General features: G+C 49.2%; 1 protein-coding gene across 1 annotated transcript; it reads right to left on the minus strand.

Moving 5' to 3' along the window:
- Positions 1–6,749: 6,749 nt before the first annotated feature.
- CD8B (CD8b molecule) lies at positions 6,750–21,973 on the minus strand. The gene is made up of 6 exons (XM_028514396.2): positions 21,838–21,973; positions 18,509–18,868; positions 14,731–14,823; positions 10,457–10,546; positions 8,839–8,875; positions 6,750–6,823 (listed from the first exon to the last, which is right to left on the minus strand). Exons 1-6 carry the CDS (start codon positions 21,881–21,883, stop codon positions 6,811–6,813), a joined length of 639 nt encoding a protein of 212 aa, XP_028370197.2. The 5' UTR covers positions 21,884–21,973; the 3' UTR covers positions 6,750–6,810.
- Positions 21,974–25,777: the final 3,804 nt, after the last annotated feature.

Raw genomic sequence — 25,777 nt, forward strand, 5'->3', positions numbered from 1 at the left:
ACTGCTTGCTTGACCAAATAGGACCATATTCTAAATACGCTCTGGCATCCCGCTTTTCCTCCTGGAGCATTCCTGGCAGTCTCACCAGATCCTTCTTTGAAGTCATTCTTTGAGGGCTGCATGATACTTAGGGCGTGGAGGGATCACCGTTCATTTAGGACTCCCTATTAATGCACTTGGGGTTGTTTCCAGTTTTTATTTTGTCCAAAAGCATGACGTTGAAATAATCAACTTTATATAATTATTCTTTTTTTTCACACTGGAACCGTAGTGATAATGGAGTGTGCTGTGAGGTCTGTTAAAAAGTCGCTCATCACCCCTAACAAAGCTCACGGAACATGATGACCATATCTTTTGGGGTCAACTACAGAACACACAAGAATATAAAGCCATTTTCTTTGTCATCACTGTATTTTGATGGACAAAGTGGTTTCACCAGATTAAAAAAATGTTCATTGTATTTTTCCATGTGCTATATAACGATGCTTTTGCTTTCCAGGAGATGTGTTCCTAACAATGCTGAGTTAAAGTATGTGATTTGTTTTAAGATGTTACTAGGTATTACCAAACTGTTTTCCAAAAGGCCTGTACTAAGCGCCCTTGTCCATGTCCTCTCTGGTACAGTGGGATCACTCTTTCACATTTTCACCCACCCAGTGGCATTTCCATGCAAATGACAAATTTCCACATTTCTGGAGAATGTATTTTTAACCTTGACTGAGTCACAACTCATTCTGTGAAGAAATTTTGGTGCAGAGGTCATGGTAGAACACTGAGAACATGTGGATCAACCTCCGTTTCTTGAACACGCAGACACACTCAGAGGTCCTCACTCGGTTTGGACACTAACAGAGGCAGGGGAGTGGGCAGGGAGAACCTGAGTTAACATCGGCAGGGTCTGACCAGGCTACACTCTGGGACAGCCGTCCACTGAGCAGCCTTGTGCACCACAATAATCAGGAGCGGTTTACAAGGCAGATACCCCACCCCCACCGCACATGGAACGCAGGAGCACACTCACTCTGAAGTGACATAGATAAAATCCCAATAGTATTATTTTTATTATTTCTATTGATAAGCTCCCTATGTGCTGGGAGGCTGGCAGAGTCTTGAGAGAGGGAGCTGTGAGAAACCATTAGAGCAAGGACTGGTTTGCATCTGAGTCCCAGCACACCTTTCTTCTCACCTCCTTCAACCCCCACACCACAAGACTGGCTGCCAGGGATGGCTCTCTGAGTTTCTGGGGAGGTGGGCTTTGAGTGGGCCCAGGAGAGGACTCCCACAGAGGCCTGCCTCTCTTGTGGAATTCAGCCTCCCTCCCCTTCCTGAAACCAAAGCATCCTCGTGGCTGTAGGGAAGACAAGGGATGGAAGGAACAACCCAAACTCCCCTTCTTCTGTGCTGCCCACCCAGGGGCCTGGTGATCTCCAGCCAGTCCTGTCTTTTGTGCTGGCGGAGTCTCCCATTGCTCTTTGCTCCCCAGGCCCTCCTCCCCAAGTTTGGCCGAGGCCTGCAGATGGGAGACAGTAGAGGGACAGGAGTCCCAGCCTCCCCTTTGCTTGGCCTGGTCCTACCCAGCCAGCAGGTCTAGCCGCACCACCAGCTTTCAGCCCACAAGATGCTGAAGGGGCACTGGGAGGGGTGTGCTGGGGAAGGTGAGCCTCCACCTCCCCGCCAACACTTCAAATCTTCCCCTCTTAACTTTGCCCCCACCCAACCACAGAGACCTCCACAAAATCTCCTGTGAGAGGCTGCAAACTCTTGTATCGCGGAACACAACTTTTTTGAGGAGGCAGTTTTTGCCTTCTGCCCATGTTCACATCGCCTGGCTTTACCTGTTCACTGGCTTACTGTCTGTCCATGACTGGCACTAGGGTGGGGTGGAGAGGGTGCTGAGGGCAGTCTCGGGGTCACACAAGTGCTGGTCTTGTGTCTGTGCCTCTCAAGATCATGTAAGCCCATGTTTTGGGGGACAGTGTCTGCATGTGTTCACGTGTTAGTTCCAAGAACACAAAAGCTGCTCAGTTAATATCTAATTTGTCGAGCAATGTGTTCTCCACGGGTTTTGTCGACTACAGTCTGCAGAGCAAACATTCAGAAGTGTGGGGAATTCTGGTCCTCGCAGCCTGGAGGAGCTGGGCGTGGGGGTGCCGGGTCAGGGTGCCGGCAGGCAGGGCACACCAAGGAGTCTCCCGGCTCACTGACATCTGGAGCAGAGTCTGCTTGTGGGAGCCTGAGGACCTCCTAGATGAGCCTTCTGTTCCCTTTGTTTATTCGTTCAGATTCTGGCCTCCAGGCTTGGGGATGCTGACCATTTCCACAGATGGCAAGACAGCTCCCCCAGGCCTTGGTCCCCCAGGAGGTGAGAGACTGGCTAGTAAGAAGGGAAATGAAGCCTGGAAGCCTCTTTGCTAAGTGCGAAGAGCAAGATGCATGCCCTGGAGGCTGAGTCTGTCCTGGCCACCCCCAGACCCAGCACAGAGCAGGCGGGCACACAGAAGGTGCCTGAGTAATTATATTTGAACTGCAGCAAGAAGACCTAAGGAATAGGAGTGCTAACTGCAGAGAGAGGAGCAGGGTGAGTTCACTCATAAATGAGGGACATAATGGGAGATGGTCTGCAATTAAAAATATATGAAAGAAATGCAGCCGGTTTCCTTTCAAATTCAGAAGCCTAAGATAAGCTCCAAATGGGTACTCGCATGTCAAAGGCAGTAATTTAATGAAAAAAAAAAAAAAAGAAAAAAGAAAAGAAAAGGACTCCTGGCTAGCCAAGGAGGCTGGGCAGGAATGCAGAAGCACCTTTGCGGCACTCCTGTGTTCACTGGCGTGCACATCGCTGTGAAACCCCCAGCTGCCGTGGTGTTGGGGAATACGGGTTCCCTCTGTTTGAGTCAATGCACTGAGTTATGTAGCCAGGAGACTCTAGGAACCAGTGACTCATGGTCACCGAGGAGTGAGTGACGCATCTGAGGAGGTTTCCCAAGAAGTGACAGAGGAAATCTCTTTTATCTTCCACACCTGGAAAGGCTTCTGAAGACTGGGCTCTTTCTCTCTTTCCCTTTGACTGGGTAGCAGATTCGCACCAGCTTTGCAGCCCACACAGGGTCGGGGATCACTTTCTGAAAACAAGTTGCCCACTTCCTACAGTAGAGACATAAGCTGCTGGGGCGGGGTGGGGATGAGTAAGGATGAAAGGAAGCAGGTGTTGTAGGAGCCCCCTTCCCCCTTAGAACGTGGCCCTGCTGGGCGCCACAGCTGCAGGCTGCTGCCCAGAATTCTTCACCTTTAGTGAGAGGGAGGGAGGGGAGGAAACCAGTCCTGCTCCCAGATCTTCCTGTCTGTAGTCTCTCAAGGCCCAGGGCAAGACGGAGGGGGACACGTCACTGGTTTCAAAGGAGAGAATGAGGCACACAGGGGTTACCAGCTTGCCCCAGGTCACACAGCTGGTAGAGTGAGGCCCTACTTCTGGCCACCTCGGCGTGCACCACAAGACTTCCTTGGGACAGATTTTGGGAAAAAAAATCGTAATTTATGAACAAGTCTCTCATTGATGGGTATTTAAGCTGATTTCAATTTTTTAACATTATAGTGACCAGAGCCTCTTTCAAAAGGGCTGTTTCATGCTCGCTGGGCAGCATGTGGGCTGAAACCAGACAACGCACAGAAGATGGACATGGCCCCTGCGTGAGAAAGACACACAGATTCGTGCAGTGTTCCATATCTAAAATTAAAATAAAATAAAACCTAATAAAATAAAATAGACTGTTTCTTTTTTCAACCTTTTCCCCTCAATTGCAAGTGTATGAATTGTAAAAATTCATACAACATGGAAATAAACAACTCAGAAATGGAAATTCTCCAGAGTAACCGCCATTAACAACTTAGAAGATATTTTTCAGACCTTCTTTTACACATATACAAACAAATATGTTCGCAGATCTTGTTATAACATTAGACAAAAGAATAAAATTTGCAGAATAATAAGATTCAATTTTGTATTCTATATCTAATTATTATATACTTTACAAGATTGCAATGTTCTGTTTTAAAAAGTGGATGCAGAAAACATATGAAAGAGCAAGAAACTTTTAAATACTGGTTTTACACATTTCTCTAATGTCCTGTACTTGAATGTTAAAATACTTCTTTATTAAAGTATAATCTGCATCTACAGTCACACGTATACTTAGAAGCTAACATCTAGTGAATGCACAACTCAGCGACTTTTCACAGCTGCACGCACTCTGTGCCCAGCTCTGGACTGAGCGGCAGAAGTGCTGACACCCACGCTTGTGCTGCCTTGTGATACTCACCCCGCACCAAGGGCAACCGTGCCCTGACTTCTAATGTCTATGCCTCTTACCTGATTTTTTCTGTGCTTGAATTTTAAGCGTGTATTGGATTTAATGTGAGAATAATCAATACAGATGTTGTTAGAATATGTGCAGGTAGAGTGGCCATCACTTGATGCCAGCATACATGGACCTGGCTCGGGGACAGCTGGCATGGACTGTCTTACAAGGTTGTGTCACAGTTACTCTCACTGGCTCCTTTTGGTGGGCATTTGAGTTGTTTCTGATCTTTGGCTAATAAGCCAAAGACAAGAAACAATTTGGTGTGTATTTCTTTGTGTATCTAACTTTGAGATGTGTGTTTTTTAAAAAGATATATGCCTACAGGTGGACTTGATAGTCAAAAGACAGTTGGATTAAAAAATAATTATTTTTTGATATTTTGCCATAATGGCTTTCTAAAAAGAAGCAACAGCTCAGTTTCTTCTTCAAAACAAAAGCCAGGTGCCGGGTGCAGACCTCCTCACCGCAGCCCCCACTACTGGCAGCCAAGCCCGTTCCCTGGGCAGGCCCAGCAGAGCGGTCTTGCCTCAGCAGGTGCCTGCGGCACAGTAAACACCAAGGAGCACCCCACCCCCACCCCTGCCCCCACAACCTTGCCCCCCTCCACACACTTGCAAAGAACTAAACACATTCCCAGAGACGGCAGCGGGGAGACACTTAAGTTGCAGAGCAGAGCCTGCAGTGAGATGAGGGCCCTTGCGGCCTATTCTTACCTCACTGTGGACTGGGTGTGCTTCCGGAGGGAGGGCAGTCCGCCTGCCTGGGCCTTACTTTCTCATGGTTTACATAGGACATCTCTGAGCAAGGAGCCCACCTTAAAAGTGATCCCTGGAAGAGTCTGGTCCAGGTGACCCTGGCCCTTTCCCCTGCCCCCTCTCCAGCCTGGGGAGGCAGCCTGTCCTGTTGCCCTTGAAGCTGACGGGCAGAAAGCAATTGCTTCTCTTGAGCACGTCCAGCATCTGTGTCCTTCTAATTCCTACCTACCACACCAAGTCCTGCTGTGCCCTCTAGCCCTGAACCTCTCAGATGACAGAGGTGGCTGCACCGTCTCTTCTTTGCGTTGTGGCTGCCAGAGGCCTCTGAACAGAATCTGGCTTGCCGATGCCCTTCTTATATCATACCTCCCAGTCCATAGCTGGGCTGGAAAAGCAGGTGGGACCCGCTTGTCATTTGACCTGGGCATGGTGCTTCTGTAAATGCAGGCTAAGGCTGCATTCTTTTTGGCTCAATAGCTCTTATGATGCTAAAGCCCAGGGCGGGGACCTAAGGTAGGATTCCCAGACCTTTTCAAAGCCCGCGGGTCTTCATCTTGACTCTCCTCTCCAGTTCAGCCTTTTCTCCTTGCCTTTTTCTTCTCTGACCATCGATATTGAGAGACAGTAAAAAAAATCAATGGACATGTATCAGAGATCTTGGTGCCTCTCACCTTTTCTTTTGAGCAAGGTCACTGGTCTTGAGGCCAGGAGTCCCTGGGTTTCCAGCCCTGACAGGAATGAACAGGTGCTAGTGAAGGCAGCTTGGAAGTGGGCCAGAGGACCTCAGCCCTGGGGGACCTGCTGTCTGGCTCTGTGTGTCCTGGTGCCTACCAGCCCTCAGCCCTCTCTGTGCCTACAGCATGAACTGTGACATGCTGTGGGGACCAGTGGGGCCGTCCAAGTTTTATCCTTATTTCTTTTTAACTACGCATCAACATCTTTGCTGAATAGATGGGCTTTTGTGCTTTTATATCACATGAGCCATTTGATTTTTTACTCAGGACTTTATTTTTACAACCAAGACATTTGTATAAAAAGAGAACAGAAAGTGAAAGAAGAAATATACAAGCCATTAGAAGGCCAAAATGAGGACCAAGGACCAAGAAGTTCCCACTGGGAGCTGAAGTGATCTCTTGCACCCAAAACCACAAGTACCTGGCCTCAGAGATGGACCAGACTGTGAGGGGCCAGCTCAGCCCCTCCTGGAGGCTTCCTTTTCAAGCTGCGTCTGACCCCTGGGCTCTCTGTGAGGACAGTCAGCCCGGCCTGGCAAGAACAAGGGGAAGCCAGCCCAGCGCTATGCTGTGACTCAGGTCTCAGTGTCACTGCCCAACCAGGGCAAAACAGCTTGCGGACAGTGGCTGGACGGCCAACCCCAGAGGTCCCAGCCCAGCCCAGGGCGAGTGCAGGAGCAGGAAGTGGCGCCATGGGTGGCATTTCTTACTCAGTGCTCAGTGTGCCCGAGGTGCAGGAAGTGTCCGGGGCTCTGGAGCCTTCTCTCTAAGACTCCAGATGCCCAACTAACAGGCTGTCCCCACGCACAAGGCCCACAGAAAGAACGTGCAGAGTTAAAGCAGGCAGCTTCAGCGGGTCAGTGAGATTTTCACTCAGCGTGTCCCTCGTCTCTCGTTTTTCCAGATCTCGTTCATTCTGACCAACGTGTTGTTGTAGCAGGACACCCAAAGCGCATTCTCTGCTCATTTATAGAACCTGAAAACAACAGCAGGTTGTGAAACCACTTATTTTCAGACAAACGCTATTGAATTCCTGCAGCAAACGGCAAACAAGGACGCAGGGCTTCACTCTGTTAGTAGCCTGGGCCAGGAGTTCTGTGTCAGTGTGTTTTTAGGGCCCATCTTAATCATTAAAAAAACTTTTAAAGCTAAACAAAAGCAGCCCAAAAGGCTCTAGCTTTGAAGAGTGTTACTTCCTGCAGTACCTTCTAAGATAAGCTCTTCATAAATGCACACCAAGGGGCCAAAAGCTGGAGGCCTGCTGGTAGAACGGATTTCCGAGGCCAGTTAGAGGCTAGGCTGAGGATGTCTGCTCCCAATCGCACCTTGACTTTGGAACAGCTTATCTGTGAGGCCCTTGGATTATTTTGTCCACACCTGGATCATCAGAGCAAAACCAGAGGTGGCTTTCAAGCTCTTTTAACCACAAACCCTTTTGTTCAAATGCTGTCTCACAGGTAAGTGTAACCATAGGCAACAGATGGGAGCCGAGCTGTGAGCAGAAGGTGAGGGGAGCTCAGGGCCTCCCCCATGAGCACCCCCAGCTCCTTTTCTGCCTCAGTTGATCCTCAGAGCCCTTGGGTTTGCCAAAGTATAAGGCCCTGCACCCAGCTCCCCACGGATCGATGTCAAATCACTGGGGGACGAGTTAAAGGGAAAGGGTGCGTGGGGGGCAGAACCACAGGCGGTTCCCCGAGGGGGACTCATTCTCCATAAAAGGACATTCTGGGGGCCTGGGTTGAGACAAATACACTCAAGTTACTGTCTCTTGGGTAGGAGTTAGTTTCCAAATCCAGCATGTAAGTTGAAAATTATACACAGTTAAAATTATCACTAAATATTGCCTATAAAATACAGCAGGTATGTTTGAGCAACAATGTATACAAAATATGATATATACAATAGTGTGAAGCATATAACATGGAGAGCTCATATGGAAATTATAATTTTAGAGTATTTAAAAATGCATTTTGTGTTTTGGTTGTTGGCTTGTAGAGTTGCCTCTCCTAAGTGATATGAGCGTGTGCTGCGGTGGCCGCGAGCTTGGTGCTGTCATCCCATTTCGCAGATGCAGAATCAGAGGTTCAGGGAAGCAACCCGCCTACAGTCACATGGTGGGTGAGTGGCAGACAGGATTCAAACCCAGATCTGCCTCCTGCTGGAGCCAGAGTTCTTGAGCACGAGGCCCTGCTGCCCTCTTCAAACTAGAGGCCTGGACTTTTTTTATTTTCAAACAACTTTCTGTGGAGAGGGTTGCAGTTAATGAGATGGGTAGATGTGAAACATTCTCTAGTTTGAGGAAGGAAAACCAACCCAAGAACACTGTCCGTGGCCCAAGCGGTGTCCAGAAATCCTTGAGGCCTCTGGCCTGCCTGTCTTTGCCTGTGCTTACGCAGCCCAGTGGGACCGGTGGATGAGGTCTTCCTAGCCCTGCGTGTATGGGAGTCAGCTGGTGGGCTCGCTAACTGCTGGGAGCCAGGACCAGGAGCTAGCAGACCCCTGTGCTGGGACCAAGCAGCACAATATCCGACACCAGCAGGGAGGACAGCGACCCCGGAGGACCCCACTTGCTCTTGCTTTTACCCACTTCTGCTCTTTCCTACTCCAAATGCTTTGAGCAAGTCTTTCAACTGCTCTGTAAAAACAACCCTCCAATGTCAGGCAGGACCAAGTCAAATGAAAGAACAGGTAAGGCGAGGTGAGGGTCTGGGATCTCCGGCCCTGTTCCATGCTCGCAAGAGCAGCTTGTTACCTCCAGGAGGGCTGAGAGCTGACTCCCGTACTTGGAATACATCTTGTTTGTTTAGGTGATCTCTTTCTTGAACTCTATCACCCCATGGACTTACGGAGTCTATGATTTTTTTTTTTGAAGATGTGGTGTCTGGCTTTGGCTCCTTGCCAAGGGAGGCTGTGAGCACAGCAGGGGCTGAGGAAGCCAGGGCCACACCCAGGGCGGTGGCATGGGCACTGGTCCAAGGCCCAAGCACTTACTTTTTCATGAAGCGAAGCCGCGCTTTCCTCCGCAGGCCTGAAAAAAGAAACCAAGAGCCCGAGTCAGCTGACACCACGCCCCAGGGAACAAGGAGTGTGAAGAGAGGGACAGCTAGCACCTCAGACCACTCCTCTGGTGCCAGGCTCTGCGTCGGCTTCATGAGTCTTAACTCCCTTAACGCTCCCAGCAAACCTAGGAGTGGGATACTACTCTTATTACCTCCGTTTTGTATGTGAGGAAACTCAGGCATGGAGCAAGCGTGTTACTGAGTAACTCGCCCAAAGTTACACAGCTGGCAAGAGGTAAAACCAGAATTCACACTCAGTTAATCTATTCCAGTCTGTGCATCCTCAAACATGCTGTGTTGCCCTTCACAGCACATCAGGAATGAGAGGTGGTAGAGACAGGGGGTCTTGAACCTGTGTTTTTGGGAGGTACGCAAGGTTTCCCATTGGAATAGAGCACAGGTGGCAAACACAAGGCCCGTGGGCTGCATCCGGCCCTCCACCTTGTTTTATCCAGCCCGGCACCTTGTTTCTACCTGGCGGCAGTGCTGAGCTCTTGCTTAACTGTTAAGCAATAGTCACATGTATACAGTCCTAAAATTACATTCGGCCCCTTGAAGGCAACTGCGAGGCTGATGTGACCCTGGTGGAAATGAGTTTGACACCTCCTTTATCATAAAGGAAGGAAATAGGAGCAGGGCTATATGAGTCTATCTTATTTTTTATAATTTTTTTATTTTTGAAGCACATTAAATGTGCTTCATACATAATATACTAAATAAGGTTCACAGTTCACTGAACTTCTCTGGAGCTCGTAGAACAGGGTAAATGGACTCCTTGTGGGGAGGCAGCTGCACCCACAGACATGCCCCTGACACACCTATCTAGGGAGAGGGTCCACAAGTGTCATCACGTGGCCAAAGGAGACCTATAAAAGAGGCTCTGGTCTGGTCCATAGCCCTGCAGGCTACCCCCTCCCATTGTACTGAAGCCCAGAAAGGGCGAGTGAATGGCTCAGGGTGGCACAGGCGAGCCTGGGGAGCTGGGCTCTTTGGCAGCTGTGCGAGCCTCTCCTGCAGCTGGGGGAGGAGGGCGAGTAGGAGATAATTCTGTCTCCACCGTGGCGGAGAGCAGCAGCCACCTCTGAGTTTCCCTACAGCCTCACAGAGGGGAGGGTTTCTAGCTTCTGAGAACATAGCCCAGACCCCACTTCAATCTCTCCTATGTACGCTTTCATCCCGACTGCCCACAGAAGTTCCTGCTTACTAAGCACAGGCCCCAGCTGGGCACTTGGGGCAGGACTTTACAAACAGCCACCCTGGGAGGTACGTGCTATTACCCCCTGGGCCTCTGGAAGCTCAGAGAGGCCAGGACACACACCCACGGCCACTCAGGGAGCAGCAGGGTTAGATTCAGACCCAGGTCTGTCTGTCTCCAGAGACAGGGTGGTTTCTGACCCCTGCACGTGGCCTCGGGCAAGAATCACTGCTGGAAGCACCCTGGGTTCTCAAGCTCAAAACTGCCTTGCTCCCCTAGAGAAGGAAGGACCCTCATGGACATCTCTGACAGCAAAAAAGCGGTGGCCATGATGGCCCAAGAGGGGACCACTTACAGTACAGGTGAATGGACACAGCCAAGGACACCAGCAGAATCACGGCACCAGTCACCAGCAGGCCGAGGGTCAGGGGGCCACACCGCGGGCCTGGGAGACACACACGGAACATCTGAGACACGCAGACCGACACAAAGAGGGGAAAATCAAGTAAAAGCCCACCTCCCACAGGATACCACTGTTTGCATGTCTTCTTCCAGTCTTTTCTCTAGGCACTTTACACACATTGGGATAATTTTATATATAAAATGTCATGCCCCACATCCAAATTAAAACTCAAGATCTATTTATATTCAAGGGAATTAGACCATTTTAACAACTGATTATGGGGCTTTTGGCATTTATTTTTTAAATTTTTATTTTAATTTCATTAAAAAATAGCTGAATATATTTTCACTGTAAAAGGTTCAAGGGTATGAGCGCCCCTTGACACCCTCACTCCTTCACAGCTAATTTGGTGCCTTTCCCTTTGCATCTTCACGTACTCAATACGCAGTTTGCACAGGCACATTGGTCTTTTAAAAACAGAGAGGGTTACATTGTATACATTGTTTTGCAATCACTGTATTCGTTACTTAAAGGTTCTTTTTCTAGCAGAGCAACATTTAACTACCGTGGATCATTTTGCCATCAGTGGGCATTCTGTTTATTTCCTGCATTTTATAAATGACTGCAGAGAACATCCTGGTTTGTTTCGCCTTACGCCAGAGCCTGCCTGAGGCAGACACTGAGACAGGACCTAGTAAACTGTAGGGTGTGTCCATTTGATAGACACTGTCAAATGCCTTGCAAACAGGCTGCACTGATTTCCACCCCAACTTCCAACTGTGCACCCTGCCGGCACTTGATGTTATCAAAGGTTTGGGGTTTTGTCAGTCCAGTGGGTGACAAATATTTTACTTCAATTCCTTGATTATTTGTCAGCCTCAGAGGCTTTCATACACTGGCTGCTTCTTTTTCTCCTACGAGCTGCCTATTTGCTCCTTCACCCATTTTGTATGCTGCCTAGACAGTGGAGTATAGCTTGTCGATGCCCAGATCCTTGTCTGACACACTTTGTGCCTCCACGGTTGGTGCCTGGGAGTCGCTGAGGGGCAGAGTCAGGACTCATGGGTGACAAGGGCAAGGGATCACAGGCAAAAAAATGAGAGCTTAGATTTGAATTTTTACTGAATACCTACTATGTGCCAAGTATAATACTAACTGCAAAATTCCATCTTGAGAGGAAGGAGGGTGTTACTATCATTTTTATTCTCTCATTTTACAGTTCAGAAAAACCAAGATTCTGGTTTTTCTGAAAAGGCAGGGCCAGAGTATAAATCGAGATCCTCCACGTTCTAAAGCCCCAGCTGGCCCCGCCAGGACAGCCTGAGGGTGTGCGAGGCAGGGAGGGAACGGTGTGTGCCCCTCCGAGGGAGGCAGCCCGCCTTCGCCAAGGTGGGTGGTGCCACATGGCGGGGAGATCCCTGCACTGGTGGCAGGCTGCATGGAGGTCCTTGAAAGTCCTTCCTACCTCTGCGATGCAGGGGTTTCTGTCTGCCTCCCTCTCACCTCCTCCGTGTTCTCTCAAAAACATGGTGCTAAGGAAAAGAAGCCAGGCATGAAAAGTCCCCATTTTGCACGACTCCATGTATACAAAATGTCCAGAAGAGGCAAATCTATAGACAGAAAATCTGTAGATACAGAAAATTTACAGTATAGGGACAGAAAATCTAAAGTAGGTTAGAGGTTGCCAGGGGCTGGCGTGGGAAAAGAAACCAACTGTAAACGAGTTCAAAGTATCTTTTAGGGTTGATGGCAAAGTTTTAAAACTAGATTGTAGTGATGGTTGCATAATTTAGTAAAGGTGCTAAAAATCAGTTACATGCTTAAAATGGTGAATTTTATGACATGCAAATTGTACCTCGATAAAGTGGTAATTTGAAAAAAAGTAACAGAAGTGGGTGAAGGTCGCAGGGCCGTGCGGAGCGGGAAGGGCCCTTTCTGAGGCAGGGTGGCTTCCTGAAGGCTCAAGTGGCTGAGCTGGGGGCCTGCAGTGCGGCTCCGGTCCACAGAGCAGCGTGCCATCTGCCCAGCGTGTGGCGCCAGGAGAGGCCGTTGCTTCCAGCAGAGGTGCTGAAGCCTGCCTGGGGAGCTGTGGCCGGAACCGTGCTCGTGACGCACAGCTTGGCTTCCTTGTCCTCACTGGGGTCTCCTGGGGTCTGAGTCTCACCACATTCCTCCTGAGACAGTGGTTTAGAAACTGTCCCCCAGGACCTCTCAGTGTCTCTCCAAGGACAGCCCAAGCCTTGGGGAGAAGGTGCCTGCCGTGATGGCCATGAGGGTGTTCCTCATGATCATAAGCTGTAGCTCTGTCTAGGGACCCGCCCAGCTGAATGCCTTGTGGATGGCAGCTCTTTTAACCCTTCTTCCCTTTAGCCAGGCAAACACCCCCATTTTACAGATGAGGAAACTAAGGTTCAGACAGGCTGAATCACTTGCCTAATTAAGGTCACACAGTATAGGCAGTAGCAGACAGGGATTATAACCGAGGCCTGGCTGACTGACCACTGGGTTACGCTGCCCCATGGCCCCCACCCCAAATGCAACCACCAACTACCACCCCCTCCACACCACTTGGCTGCCTGTTTATTCTAAAGAACCTGCTAACATTGGATTTACATTTTGCCCCAGGATTTTACTGAAGATTAATATTAGAAATGAGGCAAGAAATTAGAAGACTTTTCACCCATCATTTATAGAAGTTTTACTGAATTCACTATCATTCAGCCATCCTTACATAAGGATGAGCAGATCAGATTTCTTCTAGAATTTAAGGCTGGATGGATAAAGGCTCGGATGCCGGGGTTGTGTTTTTCTGCCGCCATGGTGGTTGTGCTGTGTTGCTTGGAGACTTGCCTTTGTTTTAACCTGATTTGCCAGCTCCTTCAGGGCCACAGCACAGGGCCCGTGTTTGTGTCCCCATCTTCAGGGCCCTACTGTACCTTCCCTTTCTGTCCTTTTTTGTCGTTCCTGCTTGAAACCCTTTAGGCCAGGTCCCAGGGCACCAACTTGTAAAATGAGGTCACTCTGCCTCCACCTTTGTGTTCCCTGGGTCGCTGCTCTCTGTACACAGATTCTGATGTTGTTTTTACAGTGACCTAATGGGGCAACTTCTCCAGACTCTTCCTGGGACTTTATGTCTATTTAAGACAAAGCAGCCCCAGAAGCACGAGGCAGCCTGGTGTGGCTGCTTACGGTTTGTTCTATGGGTTGGAGCAGATGGTACTTTCCGTTTGTTGCCACCAGCTTTTGGGGACAGAGGTCAGTATTTTTCTAGAAACACATTTGGTTTATGGGTTCAAGAAGTGCGTGTGTGTGCGTGCGTGTGTGTGTGCTGCAGCTGGTGTCTGGTGCCCACGGGATGAGCGGTGAGCGTGCCCCCCCATTAACGAACTCAGAGTGAGCACACGCCATGTGTTAGGTCCTCCGTCAGGCACCAGAGTGGGAAGGTTTAAAGTTCTGGCCCTTCCGGTTGGGTTCTTTGTTTGTTAGTTAACACCTTTATCGAGATATAATTTACATATTGTAAAGTTCACCTGCTTCAAATGTATAATTTCATGTTTTCTTGTAAATTCATAGAAATGTGCAAACAACTCCACAATCTGATTTTAGAACATTTTTATCCTTCCCCCTAAAGAAATCCTGTACCTATTAGCAGTCATGCCCCATTCCTCTCCCGACCCCTTGGCCTTAGGCAACCACAAATCTACTTCCTGTCTCTATGGAATATCATATTCTGGACTTTTCATATCAATGCCCATATCATCATATCATATCATATCATACCATATATGGTCTTTTGTAACTAGCTTCTTCCACTGCATAATATTTTTAAGGTTCATCCATGTTGCAGCATGTAGTAGTAATTAATTCTCGATTATGACCAAGTAATGTTCCATGGCATGGATAGTCCACATTTTGTTAGTCCATTTGATTTGTTTCTGCTTTTGGACTGCTATGAATAATGATGCTAGAAAAGTGTGTGTGAACGTTTTGGGTGGACTTATCTTTGACAAAGGTTTGTCCTGTGACGACTGGTGGGTGTGCCCCCACTAGACTGTGAGCCGCTGAAGGACAGCACGGTCTCCCTCTGACCCCAGCTCAGGGCCGGGGGACGGGCTCATGGGTATGTGCTTGGGGATTGCCTAAGGGAGGAAAGAAGGAAGGAAGGAAGGAAGGGAGTGACAGTGTCTGTGGCGCTTCTGAGAGCCGAGGGGAGTGGGGAAACTCACCCTTCTGAGGCACCAGGCTCGGGAAGGGTCGGCACCTTCTCTTCTTAGTGGTGGTCTTTTTGGTGGGCTGGGCAGTGGTGGGAAGGACATCAACTACAGAAAGCAAGCAAGACCCAAATCTTAGCCAGGCAAACAGCAGGCAGACTTAGAGATAAAACACTGCGCTTCCTACCTCCAGGCACTGAAGTCCCTATGACCACTCCCTAGGCTGCTCCACAGCTTCAGGGTCACAGAACAATAAAACCCTTGAACTGCTTCCCTGACTCTCAGATCTATCTGTGGGCCTGTGGACAGGGCTCAGCTTGGAGTCCTGGAGAGAGAGGGGTTCTGGAACTACACAGACCTGAACAGAGCCCTGCACCCGTGATGAACCATTAACCAATGTGTTACTTGGGGCAAGGCCTATCACTTTTCTGTGCCTCAGTTTCCCCATCTACTGAAATAAAAATGGTCTTCGCCTCCTTCTTGGGGTTGAAGTAAGAATTAAGTTGGGGCTGGTGTGCCCAGGGAAGTGCACAGCAGACAATGCTCTGCCTGGCTGAAGCCATGGCTCCGCTTGAGCTGGAGCCAGAGTCGCCGAGCCCTGCCAATCCCTAAGCGAGTGCAGGACGCTCATGGAAAGGAGGCAGGGTGCCTTTCCTGTGCGTCCAGTACCATGCAGGTTGGCCCTAGCCCAGCAGCTCAGTTGGTTAGAGTGTCATCCCAATAGGCCAAGGTTGTGGTTCAATCCCCAGTCAGGGCACATACAAGAATCAATCAATGAATTCATCAATAAGTGGAACAACAAATCCATGTTTCTCTCTCTCTCCCCCTTCCTATCACTCTAAAATCAACAAATAACTTTTTAAAAGCACCACGAAGGTTGTATATATTGGGATTTTCTTTCCTTCTCTGGTGTCTTTAAAAATCATATACATTCAGAGTCAGAGGGATCTTTAGTCTAATCTCAACCTTTAATTTCAAAAGTAAATGCCAGCAAAATTAAGGGGAGAAGCTGGCCTCGGAGGCCCTCATGGAAAGTGCTGGGCTGGGACCCCGAACCCCTCTCCTGAACCCTGGGTGGGTCACTCCTGTGTTTGTGCTCTAATTCAGTGCCACAAGCTGAAGCATTGGGATAAAACAGTGGATCAAGTACAAGGAGCAGAGGGAGACGCCCGAGGCCCTGCGGTGCCGAGGGGTGGGGTGAGTACTGGGCGCCACTGTGTCCGGCCTTGGCCTTCGTAAGTTGAGGAAAGACATGTTACTGAAATGACTTTCTATAAAATAATAGGAAAGGGAATAGGGTGGAACCATGAACTTAAACTCTAGAGTCAAGGGGACAGGGAGGGGCAGCCAACAAATTGGTCACTTTGTGGCTGGCTTCTTCCAGGTAAAAAGTGGACATTGGGGACCCTCAGCACCCTGTGCCTCCTCTGGAGAGTGGAGGTAACATGCTCTGCTCTGCCTGCTCTACGAAGTTTCGAGAAGAGCCAACTAACCAGAATTAACACTCACTCGGCTTCTATCATGAGCTAGTGGAAGTGCCGAGCACTTCAGCTGGAGTTTCCTGAGCCCAGCAGCTTTGGGGACAGGCACCAATGTCCCCACATCACCCCGGGGGAAGCCTAGGCATAGAGAGCTGAAATAACTTGCCCAAAGTGAGAGACACAGTAAACGGTAGAGCTGGGACCTGAGTCAAAAGACCTGCTTCTAGGCTCTCACTGTGCCGCGCTGCCTTGGGGCAAATGCTCTTTCACAAAAAAGTGAGGCACATCGGGTGGACCCGTGGCCCTGGCCACCAGAGTGCAGGGGGGAAACCAGTGTGGAAGGAAACACACCAGGGGCTCTCGTGCTCTGGGAGAGTGGGAGGAGCCCGACCCCCTGTGAGGGGTGCCACAGCACCCTGTTGCCCCCCTCATCCTCAAAGCCCCAGAAGGGTCCATTCCCCTTGCTTCATGCACGAGGAGGCCCAGAGGTCTCGGTGCGTGTCAGTGGTGAGCCCGCAGGGAGCCAGCTCTGTGGGACCTGAGTGCTCTGGCTGGGCACAGTGTTCCGGGTCTGACGGGGGTTTGCAGACAGCCTTGTCCCATTCTAATTTCTTCTTGCCCAGAGCCAGGTTCCTTTGATTCCTCCTGACACTCCCCACCCAGTTCGAATCTTCCCCCTTCTCTCCTCTTTGAAAGAGTTGGGACCCATGGTGTGTGCTTAAGGGGTCTGAAAAAGGCTGTCTTTCCTGAATGCTTTCGTTACCATCCAGCTTCTTCCTTCAGGAGCACTGACCTTCTGGCGAGGGGGGCTCTGGAGCTGGGCCCCCTCCCCTGGGGAGACGATACAGTCGCAAGCACATGCTTTGGGGGTGCACAGCCACTCCTGGAGCTGGGCTGCAGGAGGGCTTTGGAAATGTCAAAACCAAGAGTGAGTGGGTGGAGGTGGGGGAGCTTCTGAAAACCAGTTGTGCTATTTCACCATCCACCTTTCTCAGACCCTGAAATCTCATGAGTGGAAAAGATGTGGGACTTACAGAGACAAAAACAATAAACCAAACCAAAACCCACACCCCCTGACACCATAACCCAATTTTCAATACAGGAATCAATGGACAAACCCCAAAGCACCCTGCAGACCTCAGGCTGAGTGGTCCAATTCCTCAGCAGCCCTGTGACACTCTTACTGCCCCCAGCGTGCGGCGAGCCCAGGCGAGTGGGAAGTAGGACGGTGGGAGGCTTTCAGGAGGTCGCCCCGGCCCCGGGTGAACTGGGGAGGGGGCAAAAGCCAGACGTGGGCCTCTGAGAATTTCTGCCCCTGATTCCTTTGCACCTTTGATCCTTTCAATCCTCACTGTTCAGTACAGCAGCCACTCGCCACACGTGCTGCTAAGCATGTGGAACACGGCCAGCCTGGCCCGAGCTGTGCTCTTCATGTGAAACACATGCAGTGCTTAGTATAAGAGGGGAATACCAAATATTTCAGTAATAATTTCATCTTGATTACACTTCGAAATGATACTGCTGATAAATTGGGTTAAATAACATATATTAAGTGAATCTCATGTGTTTCTTTTTACTTTTTAAACATGGCTGACAGAACATTTTAAATTACATCTGGGGCTCACAGTATAATTCTACAGGATGTGCTGACTTCACTCATAAGGAACTGCAGCTTCTAAGGACCGGAAGGGGTCTTGAAGGCCATCAGAAACCCCATGACACAGATGAGAAAACTGAGGCCCAATGAGGAGACAGAGGCCCAAAGGCACACAGTGAATTTGCAACAGAATTTGCAGCTGGTCTTGGGATCCAGTCTCCTCATTCCCTGCAAGTCTGGGTAAGGGTCTGAGCCACAGGCTCACATGCAGAATGTGAGGCATCTGCCCCTCACTGGCCCTGTGTGCCCGCATGGGGGATTTCTGAGACCATCCTCAGGCCTGGGGACTCAGCTCATTCCAGCCACAGTCTCAGGTGGGCCCGATGTGGCTGAAAAGACAGTGCTGTTCTGTCCCCATAAGAAACAGTGATGCTTCTAAGCATCTCATTCACAGTGGGAATTATAACAGTACCTACTTCCCAGCATGGTCAGCAGCATTAAGTGAGAGAACTACGTAAAACATTTGCATGTGCTTGGCCCTGGGGGAGTCTCAGAGTATGCTTTCTGTTACTGTTAGCTGTAGTGACTGTTCACGGCCATCGTCCCCTTCTGAGGAGTCGGGTTTTCTGAGAGTGGGGGTAGCCCCCATGCCTGGGGCATGCCCGACAAATGGTAGGCACTCCATGCTATCGATAACACTGAACCTGGATCTTACCCACAGTCAGCTGAGTTCCCTTCCCGAAGGTCAGCTCCGGGGTCCCGACGGTCATGCAGAAGTAGATACCGCTGTCTTCAGGCTTCACGCTTTTGAGGCTGAGAACGGCCTGGGTTGACGTCTGCTTTACAGTTAGTTCCTCCGGCCCCACATTGTTGCCATACACAAGCTGATTTGCAGGATCCCAGAAGGCTAGGAACTCGTAATGACTGTTCATGCTTGGGGTCTGGAGCTGTCTCAGCCAGTAGATGCGCATGTTAGGAGGGGGGGTTTTGACTTCACAGACTATGTCCACCTTTGTGTTGTTCTGAGCCACTTCAGATGAAGGGGTCTGCTGGTGCACCATGGTGCTGCGGAGAGCTACGAGAAGCAGAGGGAACAGAGACCATCAGCACATCTTCCTGGCCACCGAGGTGGAGCCTCAGAGCCACCCTGAATCGAGTATCAAAGGAAAAGCCATGGAAGAACCTGCTCATTGCAGGGTCCAAAGGCTGTTGTACATTCGGCTTATGGTTCCTGGGTGTGAGAACTCGGGCACCCCACCTCTCAGGAGACCATTTGCAAGGTGGGTGTTTCCTCTGCCAGCTTTACAAAGGGAATGGGGGAGACCGCTGCCATTTGTTGGTGGCATGCTTACCAGCCTGGCTCTTTGCATGATTATCTTAATCAAGACTCAATCTCACTTGGGGATTTTTATCTCCATTACACAGATGAGGAAACTGAGGCCTGAAGTTACTTGTTCAAAAATCCCACTTATAGCTGGTAAGTGACCTGGGATTCAGACTCAAAGATTCAAAGTCTGAAGTCAAAGCCTTTCATTTCGCCCTGCTGCAACTCTCCACACAGACCTTCAGCAGGCTGCAAGCAGCTGGAGGAGACCCAGGGCACGCTGGGAGAGGAGGTAAGAATCACAGGCAGAGCATGGGGCTGGGCTGGCCAACCTAAAAGAGGGCCAGCCACAGTTTCTGGACATGGATGACAACCAACACTCACTACCCCCGGGTAGGCACAATTAATGACCATCATTCCCCAGCCCAGCAGTTGAAGGGTCACTGGATCCCCTTCCTGAGTGGAGGGACAGACACCCCAGAAGCAGGGCTGGGAGCTCATTTTGGTCTCAGACAGGAAGCACTGCATGTAGAAAGCTGTTCACGGAAAACTGGAGCACAACTCAGAGACCTGGCCTTGAACCCAAACCCTGCCCCTCACCAGTTGTGGAACCTAAGGCGAGTCATGGAGCCTGTCTCTTCTGTTTGAAAAGAGGGTGATCTAAGGCCGTTGGTCTGACTGCCTCTGAGGTCTAGAATGTCTAAGAAAGCAAACTGTAAAGCACTGTACGTGGGCAAATCATGGTTCATGTGTCTCACATATCAGAGGCTGTTACTGGCAGAAAATTAAATCTTAAGGAATGGGTCTTTTGCTGCAGAGTCCAAAAAACTGAATCTGACTCAGCAAGCCTTTCATTTCAGCTGTTGGGTGGAGGGAGAGCGCAGGCCACAGCAGAGACCCAGGAGCAGTGAGACACAGATCTGGCTGAGCAGAAGAGGCCAGAGAATGGTGTGTGTGTGTGTGTGTGTGCGCACACGCACCCCCCCCCCCCCCCCCCGAGGAGCTGGCTTATTGAGGTGGTGGCCTATGCCCATAATCCTGCCTACACTGTTCTCAGGCTCCAGAGCGGCCTTTTCTAATACTGATGAAGTGAACTTAAACTTTTTGACTCCACTCTCATCACTCCAGGTTTCCGCTTGTATCAAGAATGAAATGGTACCTGGGGCCCAAGTGGCTGCTGGGCCTTTGCTTTTCCCTCCAAATACCATACTGCCTCTTTTAGCAGAGTAGTGGTTCTTTATTGTTTTGGGTCACTGACCTTTTGGGGGAGATAAGAATGGAAAATGTCAGTATTTATTGAACCTGCCAAGCATAGTACATGTACTATCTCATTTAATCTGCACAAAACCCTGTTTCACATCCACTTTAAAGAGGAAATGGAGGCTCTGGAAAGTTCAAGACACACTGAAGGTTGCACAGCCTGTCTGGGGTGGATTCAAATTCAAAGCCAGGTCTACAACTCCAGAACCTGAACCTTGAGGCCCTTCCTGAACTGAGGGGACCTGTGGTTCCAGGATGGTGGCCATGTGCTCATGTGCACATAGTGGGGCCACAAATACACAGATTCTCGAAGACCTAAGAAAGCCCATAAGTGAGTCCTCGGCGGTAAAGAGGTCGGAAGGGGTGCTTCCTTCGTCATGACACGGACACTTCCTGCTGAGACACTCCCTGGTCTCTCTCTGGTGACCACTTGTTTTTCAGCCCTGGGGACTAACCATCCAGCTGAGGCCCAACTCGATCTACGTGCCAGGCACCTAGTCAGGTCTTGTCACATGGGTGGTCTCATTTGTTCATTTCATTCTATCAGTAAGCTAAGTGACTCCGTTCTCAGAGGGAGAGGCCTGTTGTTTCTAAAGTGATTAGCAATAATGTTGGCAGCTTTGAATGGCCTGGATTAGCTTTTACTTCAGATGTTCTTGAGCTCACATGGGTCAGAGACAGGGCTGCCAAGGCGTGGCACCCCCCGGCGGGATGTCCAGCTTGGGGCTTTGGGCAAGAGAGCACACGGAGTCCAGGTTAGTGGGCATTTTGGGAGGCGGAGGGACTTCTAAGAGGTGGTCTGACTGGGCTTGGTCAGAGAGGCGCCCGGACTCCCACTCGAAGTCACTAGCTGCGTTCCAACTCTAATTCTGCTTGTCGCTGAAGTCACACTACGCACCCAACCCCAGGGAACATTGGGGAAACAGGGAAACTCTGCCTGAGGGAACACCCCACCATACTTGCTTGCGGACTGGCAACCGCCTGGTATTTGACAGACTGTACTGAGAGAACTTGCCCGGAAGTAATAAAAATGTGTCTACAGAACCCTGGGCCAAGTGCGGGACACCCAAACCAGGACTGGGCCTCTGGCACCTTCCTGAGAACACATCCCTGCCTGTCTCTGAGCAAGGGCGTTTTCCTTCCTCTCCAGACCTCCTCCCTCTTTCTCTCTTCTTCCTTCCCATCTCATTCCCTCCCTCCTGCTTCCTCGTCTCCTAGCTCCAGGCTTTTGGGCACAGGTGGCCATAGTCCTGGGCTCCCCAGACCCATGAGATAATGAGCTCCTTGGAGGACTTTCCTCTCCATCCTCAGGGGCTGTCCCTGCCGCACCGCCCGCCTCCGGGAGCCCCACAGCCCCGACTCTGGACTCTACCCCCTACTCAAACAACCTTGCGAGACTCCACCGCTCAGACCACCCGCCCCGGCCCCGCGCCGCCAGCCTCCCCCCACCCCCACCGTACCTGCCGACTGCGCGGCAGCCAGGAGCAGACAGAGCCACAGCGGCATCTCGGTGCCTCCACACCCGGTCCCAGCGGGCTCGGCTGAGACTGTCCTTCAAGGGGGTGGGGGGGGGGCGGGGAGCGAACCGGGTGGGGCTGCGGAGGGGGAGCAGGTTACAGGGAGGGGGAGGGATCTGGGGCGGAGCCTGTAGTGAGCTTGGTAAGGTCTCCACCCTCATCCTCCCCGCATTTCAAAGATCTTGGCTCCGTTTTTAAAAAGCGCAGTAGAACCCCCTGCTTTCAGGCAAGGAGGTGACACTACTGTCCTGTGCCGAGCACTTGCATGTGTGTGATCGCCTCCTACCCTGGGAGGTGGTCAAAACAGGGTCATGATTCCATGTGACAGTTAAGGCACCTGAGGCTCAGAAGGGTCGGGATGTTCAAGGTCCCACGAGTGATGGTGGAGCTGGACCCTAACTCAGCGCCCTTTTCTTTTTGAGTAGTTATTGCAAGGCTCCTGGGTGTCCCCAGCTCAGTGGGGACTGGAGTCACCAAGACCCAGGCCTTACCCTCAAGGGCACGCGCTTGTGAGGAACAAAGGGCAAGCGCTTGTGAAGTTAACTAATGTTACCCAAGCACAGTATGATGCTTGAAGACAGTAAGCTAGGGCCTTGGAGGGGGGACCCCAACGCTGCCTGAAGGGGTCGTTGAAACCAGACCTAGCTCTTCTTAGCCCTGAAGAGCTGAGAAGATTCTAGGGCTCCCCTACTGTCCCCACAGGTGCAATTACAGTTATAATAGCACTAGAACGAGAAATTAGCAAAGGAACAAAGATGCCAACCTTGCAGCTGTGTGAATGTGTGTGTGGGGGTGAGTGCATGCCCTGCTTTCCTGCTCTGTCTGCCGGCTGCTCTGTCTGCATGCTGCTCTGTCTGTCGGCAGTGTCACCCAGCCCTGTCAGGGACACTGGCCCCTGGAGTCTTCCCGTTCCAGTGGGGATTACAAAGGAAGTTCTAAGGAGGACTACAGGGTGTGTGAGGGCCTGCAGGGGTGAGGCAGCCTGGGGAGGGATGGGTGTGGGAGGAGGCCACAATGTCAAGGAGGACCTAGACATGCAGGCCCCATGGGTCACCCTAACAACTAGGAGTTTGTCTAAGAGGGGTCGTGTGTCCCTGGAGGCCTAAAGCAGACAGTGTGGCAGGGGCACTTGTCAGCGTCAGTGTCCAAAGCCAATTTCTTTTCCATTCTGTTCTGCCCCAGCCCCTTCGTCCATTGCTGGTGACCTACACTGCCGAGTTAGGTGTGGAGAATTCACAGTCTCTAAAGGAGAAGGAGCATTACATCCTGAATTTGTGGTTGCTCCTCCAGCCTAGGCAGAGGCCAGAGTCTCCCTTGACATTGTCCTTGTACCCAGGAGCCAGTCCTGAGCATAGACGGGGCACAGAGCCCTGCAGAGACCACTTGCTAGTGAGCTTTCTTTGTTTTTAATTGGAATGATATTACATAACACAAAATCAACCATTTAATTTTTTTTCATTTTTGTTGAACGTATTGGGGTGACATTGGGGTTAATAAAATTATATAGGTTTCAGGTGTACAATTCTACAATACCACCTTCATACTAAATTAACCACTTTATGGGAATATATCCTAAGAATCTTGAAACACCTATTGAAAAGAATATGTGCACCCCTATATTCATAGCAGTGTTATTTACAATAGCCAAATTCTGGAAACAACCCAAGTGCCCATCAGGAGATGAGTGGATAAAAAAGCTGTGGTACATTTACACAATGGGATGCTACACAGAAGAAAGAAAGAAGGAGCTCCTACCCTTCATGACAGCAGGAAAGGGATGGAACTAGAGAGCATTATGCTAAGTGAAATATGCCAGTCTGTGAAAGACAAATACCATATGAGCTCACTTACATGTGGAATCTAATGAATAAAATAAATTAAGGAGCAAAATAGAATAAGAGGCATAGAAACATGGAACAGACAGACACCTATAGAGGGGGGAGGTGGGGACTGGTTGTAAGAAGGTGAAGGGATTATTAGCCTAGTAACATGTATGCATGACCCATGGACATAGACAACAGTGAGGGGGTAAGGAGGGTGAATGGAGGGGGACAAAAAAGGAAAAAATGGGACAACTGTAATAACATAAACACTAAAATATTTTTTAAAAAACAAAATTAACCACTTTAAAGTGTACAGTCCAGCGGTATTTACTGCATTCACAAAGTTATGTAACCACTGTCTCTGTCTAGTTCCAGAACATTCTCATCTCTCTGAAAGGGACACCTGTACCCATTCAGCAGTCACTCTGTCTTGCCTCTAATCCTCTCCCCAAATCTCAGTCACCACTAATCTTCATTTTGATTCTGTGGATCTACCTATTCAAGACATTTCATGTAGAAGAAATTACACTGTGTGGCCTTTTGAGTTTGGATTCTTCCTTTCTTTCTTTTTTAAAGAGATTTGTTCCTGCCGTGACTAGTGTGGCTCAGTGGGTTGAGTACTGGCCTGAGAACTGAGAGGTCATTGGTTTGATTCCTGGTCAGGGCATGGTCAGGGCACATGCCTGGGGTGCAGGCCAGGTCCCCAGTGGGGGATGTGTGAGAGGCAACCAATTGATGCAGCTCTCACACATCCGTGTTTCTTTCCCTTTCTGCCTCCATTCCTGTCCCTCTAAAAATAAATAAATAAAGTCTCAAAAAGAAACCCCACCCAAAACAAAAACCAAAATATCTGTCCTACCTAAAAAAATATTTTCACCAGTTTTTGGGGTTTCATATGAAATTATTTTTAAAAATCATCTGCCTTAAATAAAATGAGTACACTTTGTAAGTTTGTTCATTTATGAAAAATATGTAGTCTCTCCCTCTTTAAGTGAAACCATTATTCAGTGGGATCTTTCACTCAGTATGATATTTTGAGGTCCATCCATGTGGCAGCATGTATCAGTACTTGGTTCCTTTTGTAGCTGGGTAATAGGCTATTATGTGTATACTCAACATTTTGTTTATCCATTCATCTATTAATGAGTAAACTGAGTTGTTTTTACTTTTTGTTGAGCTTTTTGAGTAACTGTTTGCCATGGCAGCTGCACCAGTTCACATTTTCACCAACAATGCATGAGAATTTCAATTTCCCCAAATCCTCAACATCACTCGTCACACACATGCCTGTGTGCACGTGCACACACACAAACATACACGCACATACGTATATCTGTCTTAGTAGCTGTAAAGTAATATCTCACTGTGGTTTTGATTTGCATTTCCTAAAGACTGATGGTGTTAAACATCTTTTCAAGTGCTTGTTTCATCCTTCTTTGTATGTCTATTCAAATCCTTTACCCACTTTAAAAATTAGGTTGTCTTTTAATTGTTGGGTTATGAAAGCTCTTTATATATTATTGATGCTAGGCCCTTCTTAGATATGTTTTGCAAATATTTTCTCCTGTACTGTTGGTTGTCTTTTCATTTTGTTGATAATGTCCTTTAATGTGCAACACTTTTTAATTTTGATGAAGTCTAAATTATCTATTTTTCTTTTGTTGCTTATGTTCTTGGTGTCATATCTTAGAACCCATTACTAAATTCAAGGTCATGAAGGCTTACCTGATGTTTTCTTCTAAAAGTTTTATAGTTTTAGTTCTCATACTTTGGTTGTTGATCCATTTTGAGTTCATTTTTCTATATGGTATGAGGGAAGGGTCCAGTTTCATTCTTTTGCATGTAGACATCAAGTTGTCCTGACATCATTGAAGAGGTTATTCTTCTCCCATTGAGTAGTCTTGGCACTCTGCTGACAATCGATTGACCATAGATGTTTGGGCTTATTTCTAGACTCTCAATTCTACCCCATTGATCAATATAAAATTCTATCCTTTGGTCTATTTTTTAAGTTTATTTATATAGAGAGGGAAAGAGATGGAGAGAAACATCAGTATGTG

The sequence above is a fragment of the Phyllostomus discolor genome, chromosome 6 (genome assembly GCF_004126475.2).
Source record: "Phyllostomus discolor isolate MPI-MPIP mPhyDis1 chromosome 6, mPhyDis1.pri.v3, whole genome shotgun sequence".
In the NCBI taxonomy this organism is placed as follows: domain Eukaryota; kingdom Metazoa; phylum Chordata; class Mammalia; order Chiroptera; family Phyllostomidae; genus Phyllostomus; species Phyllostomus discolor.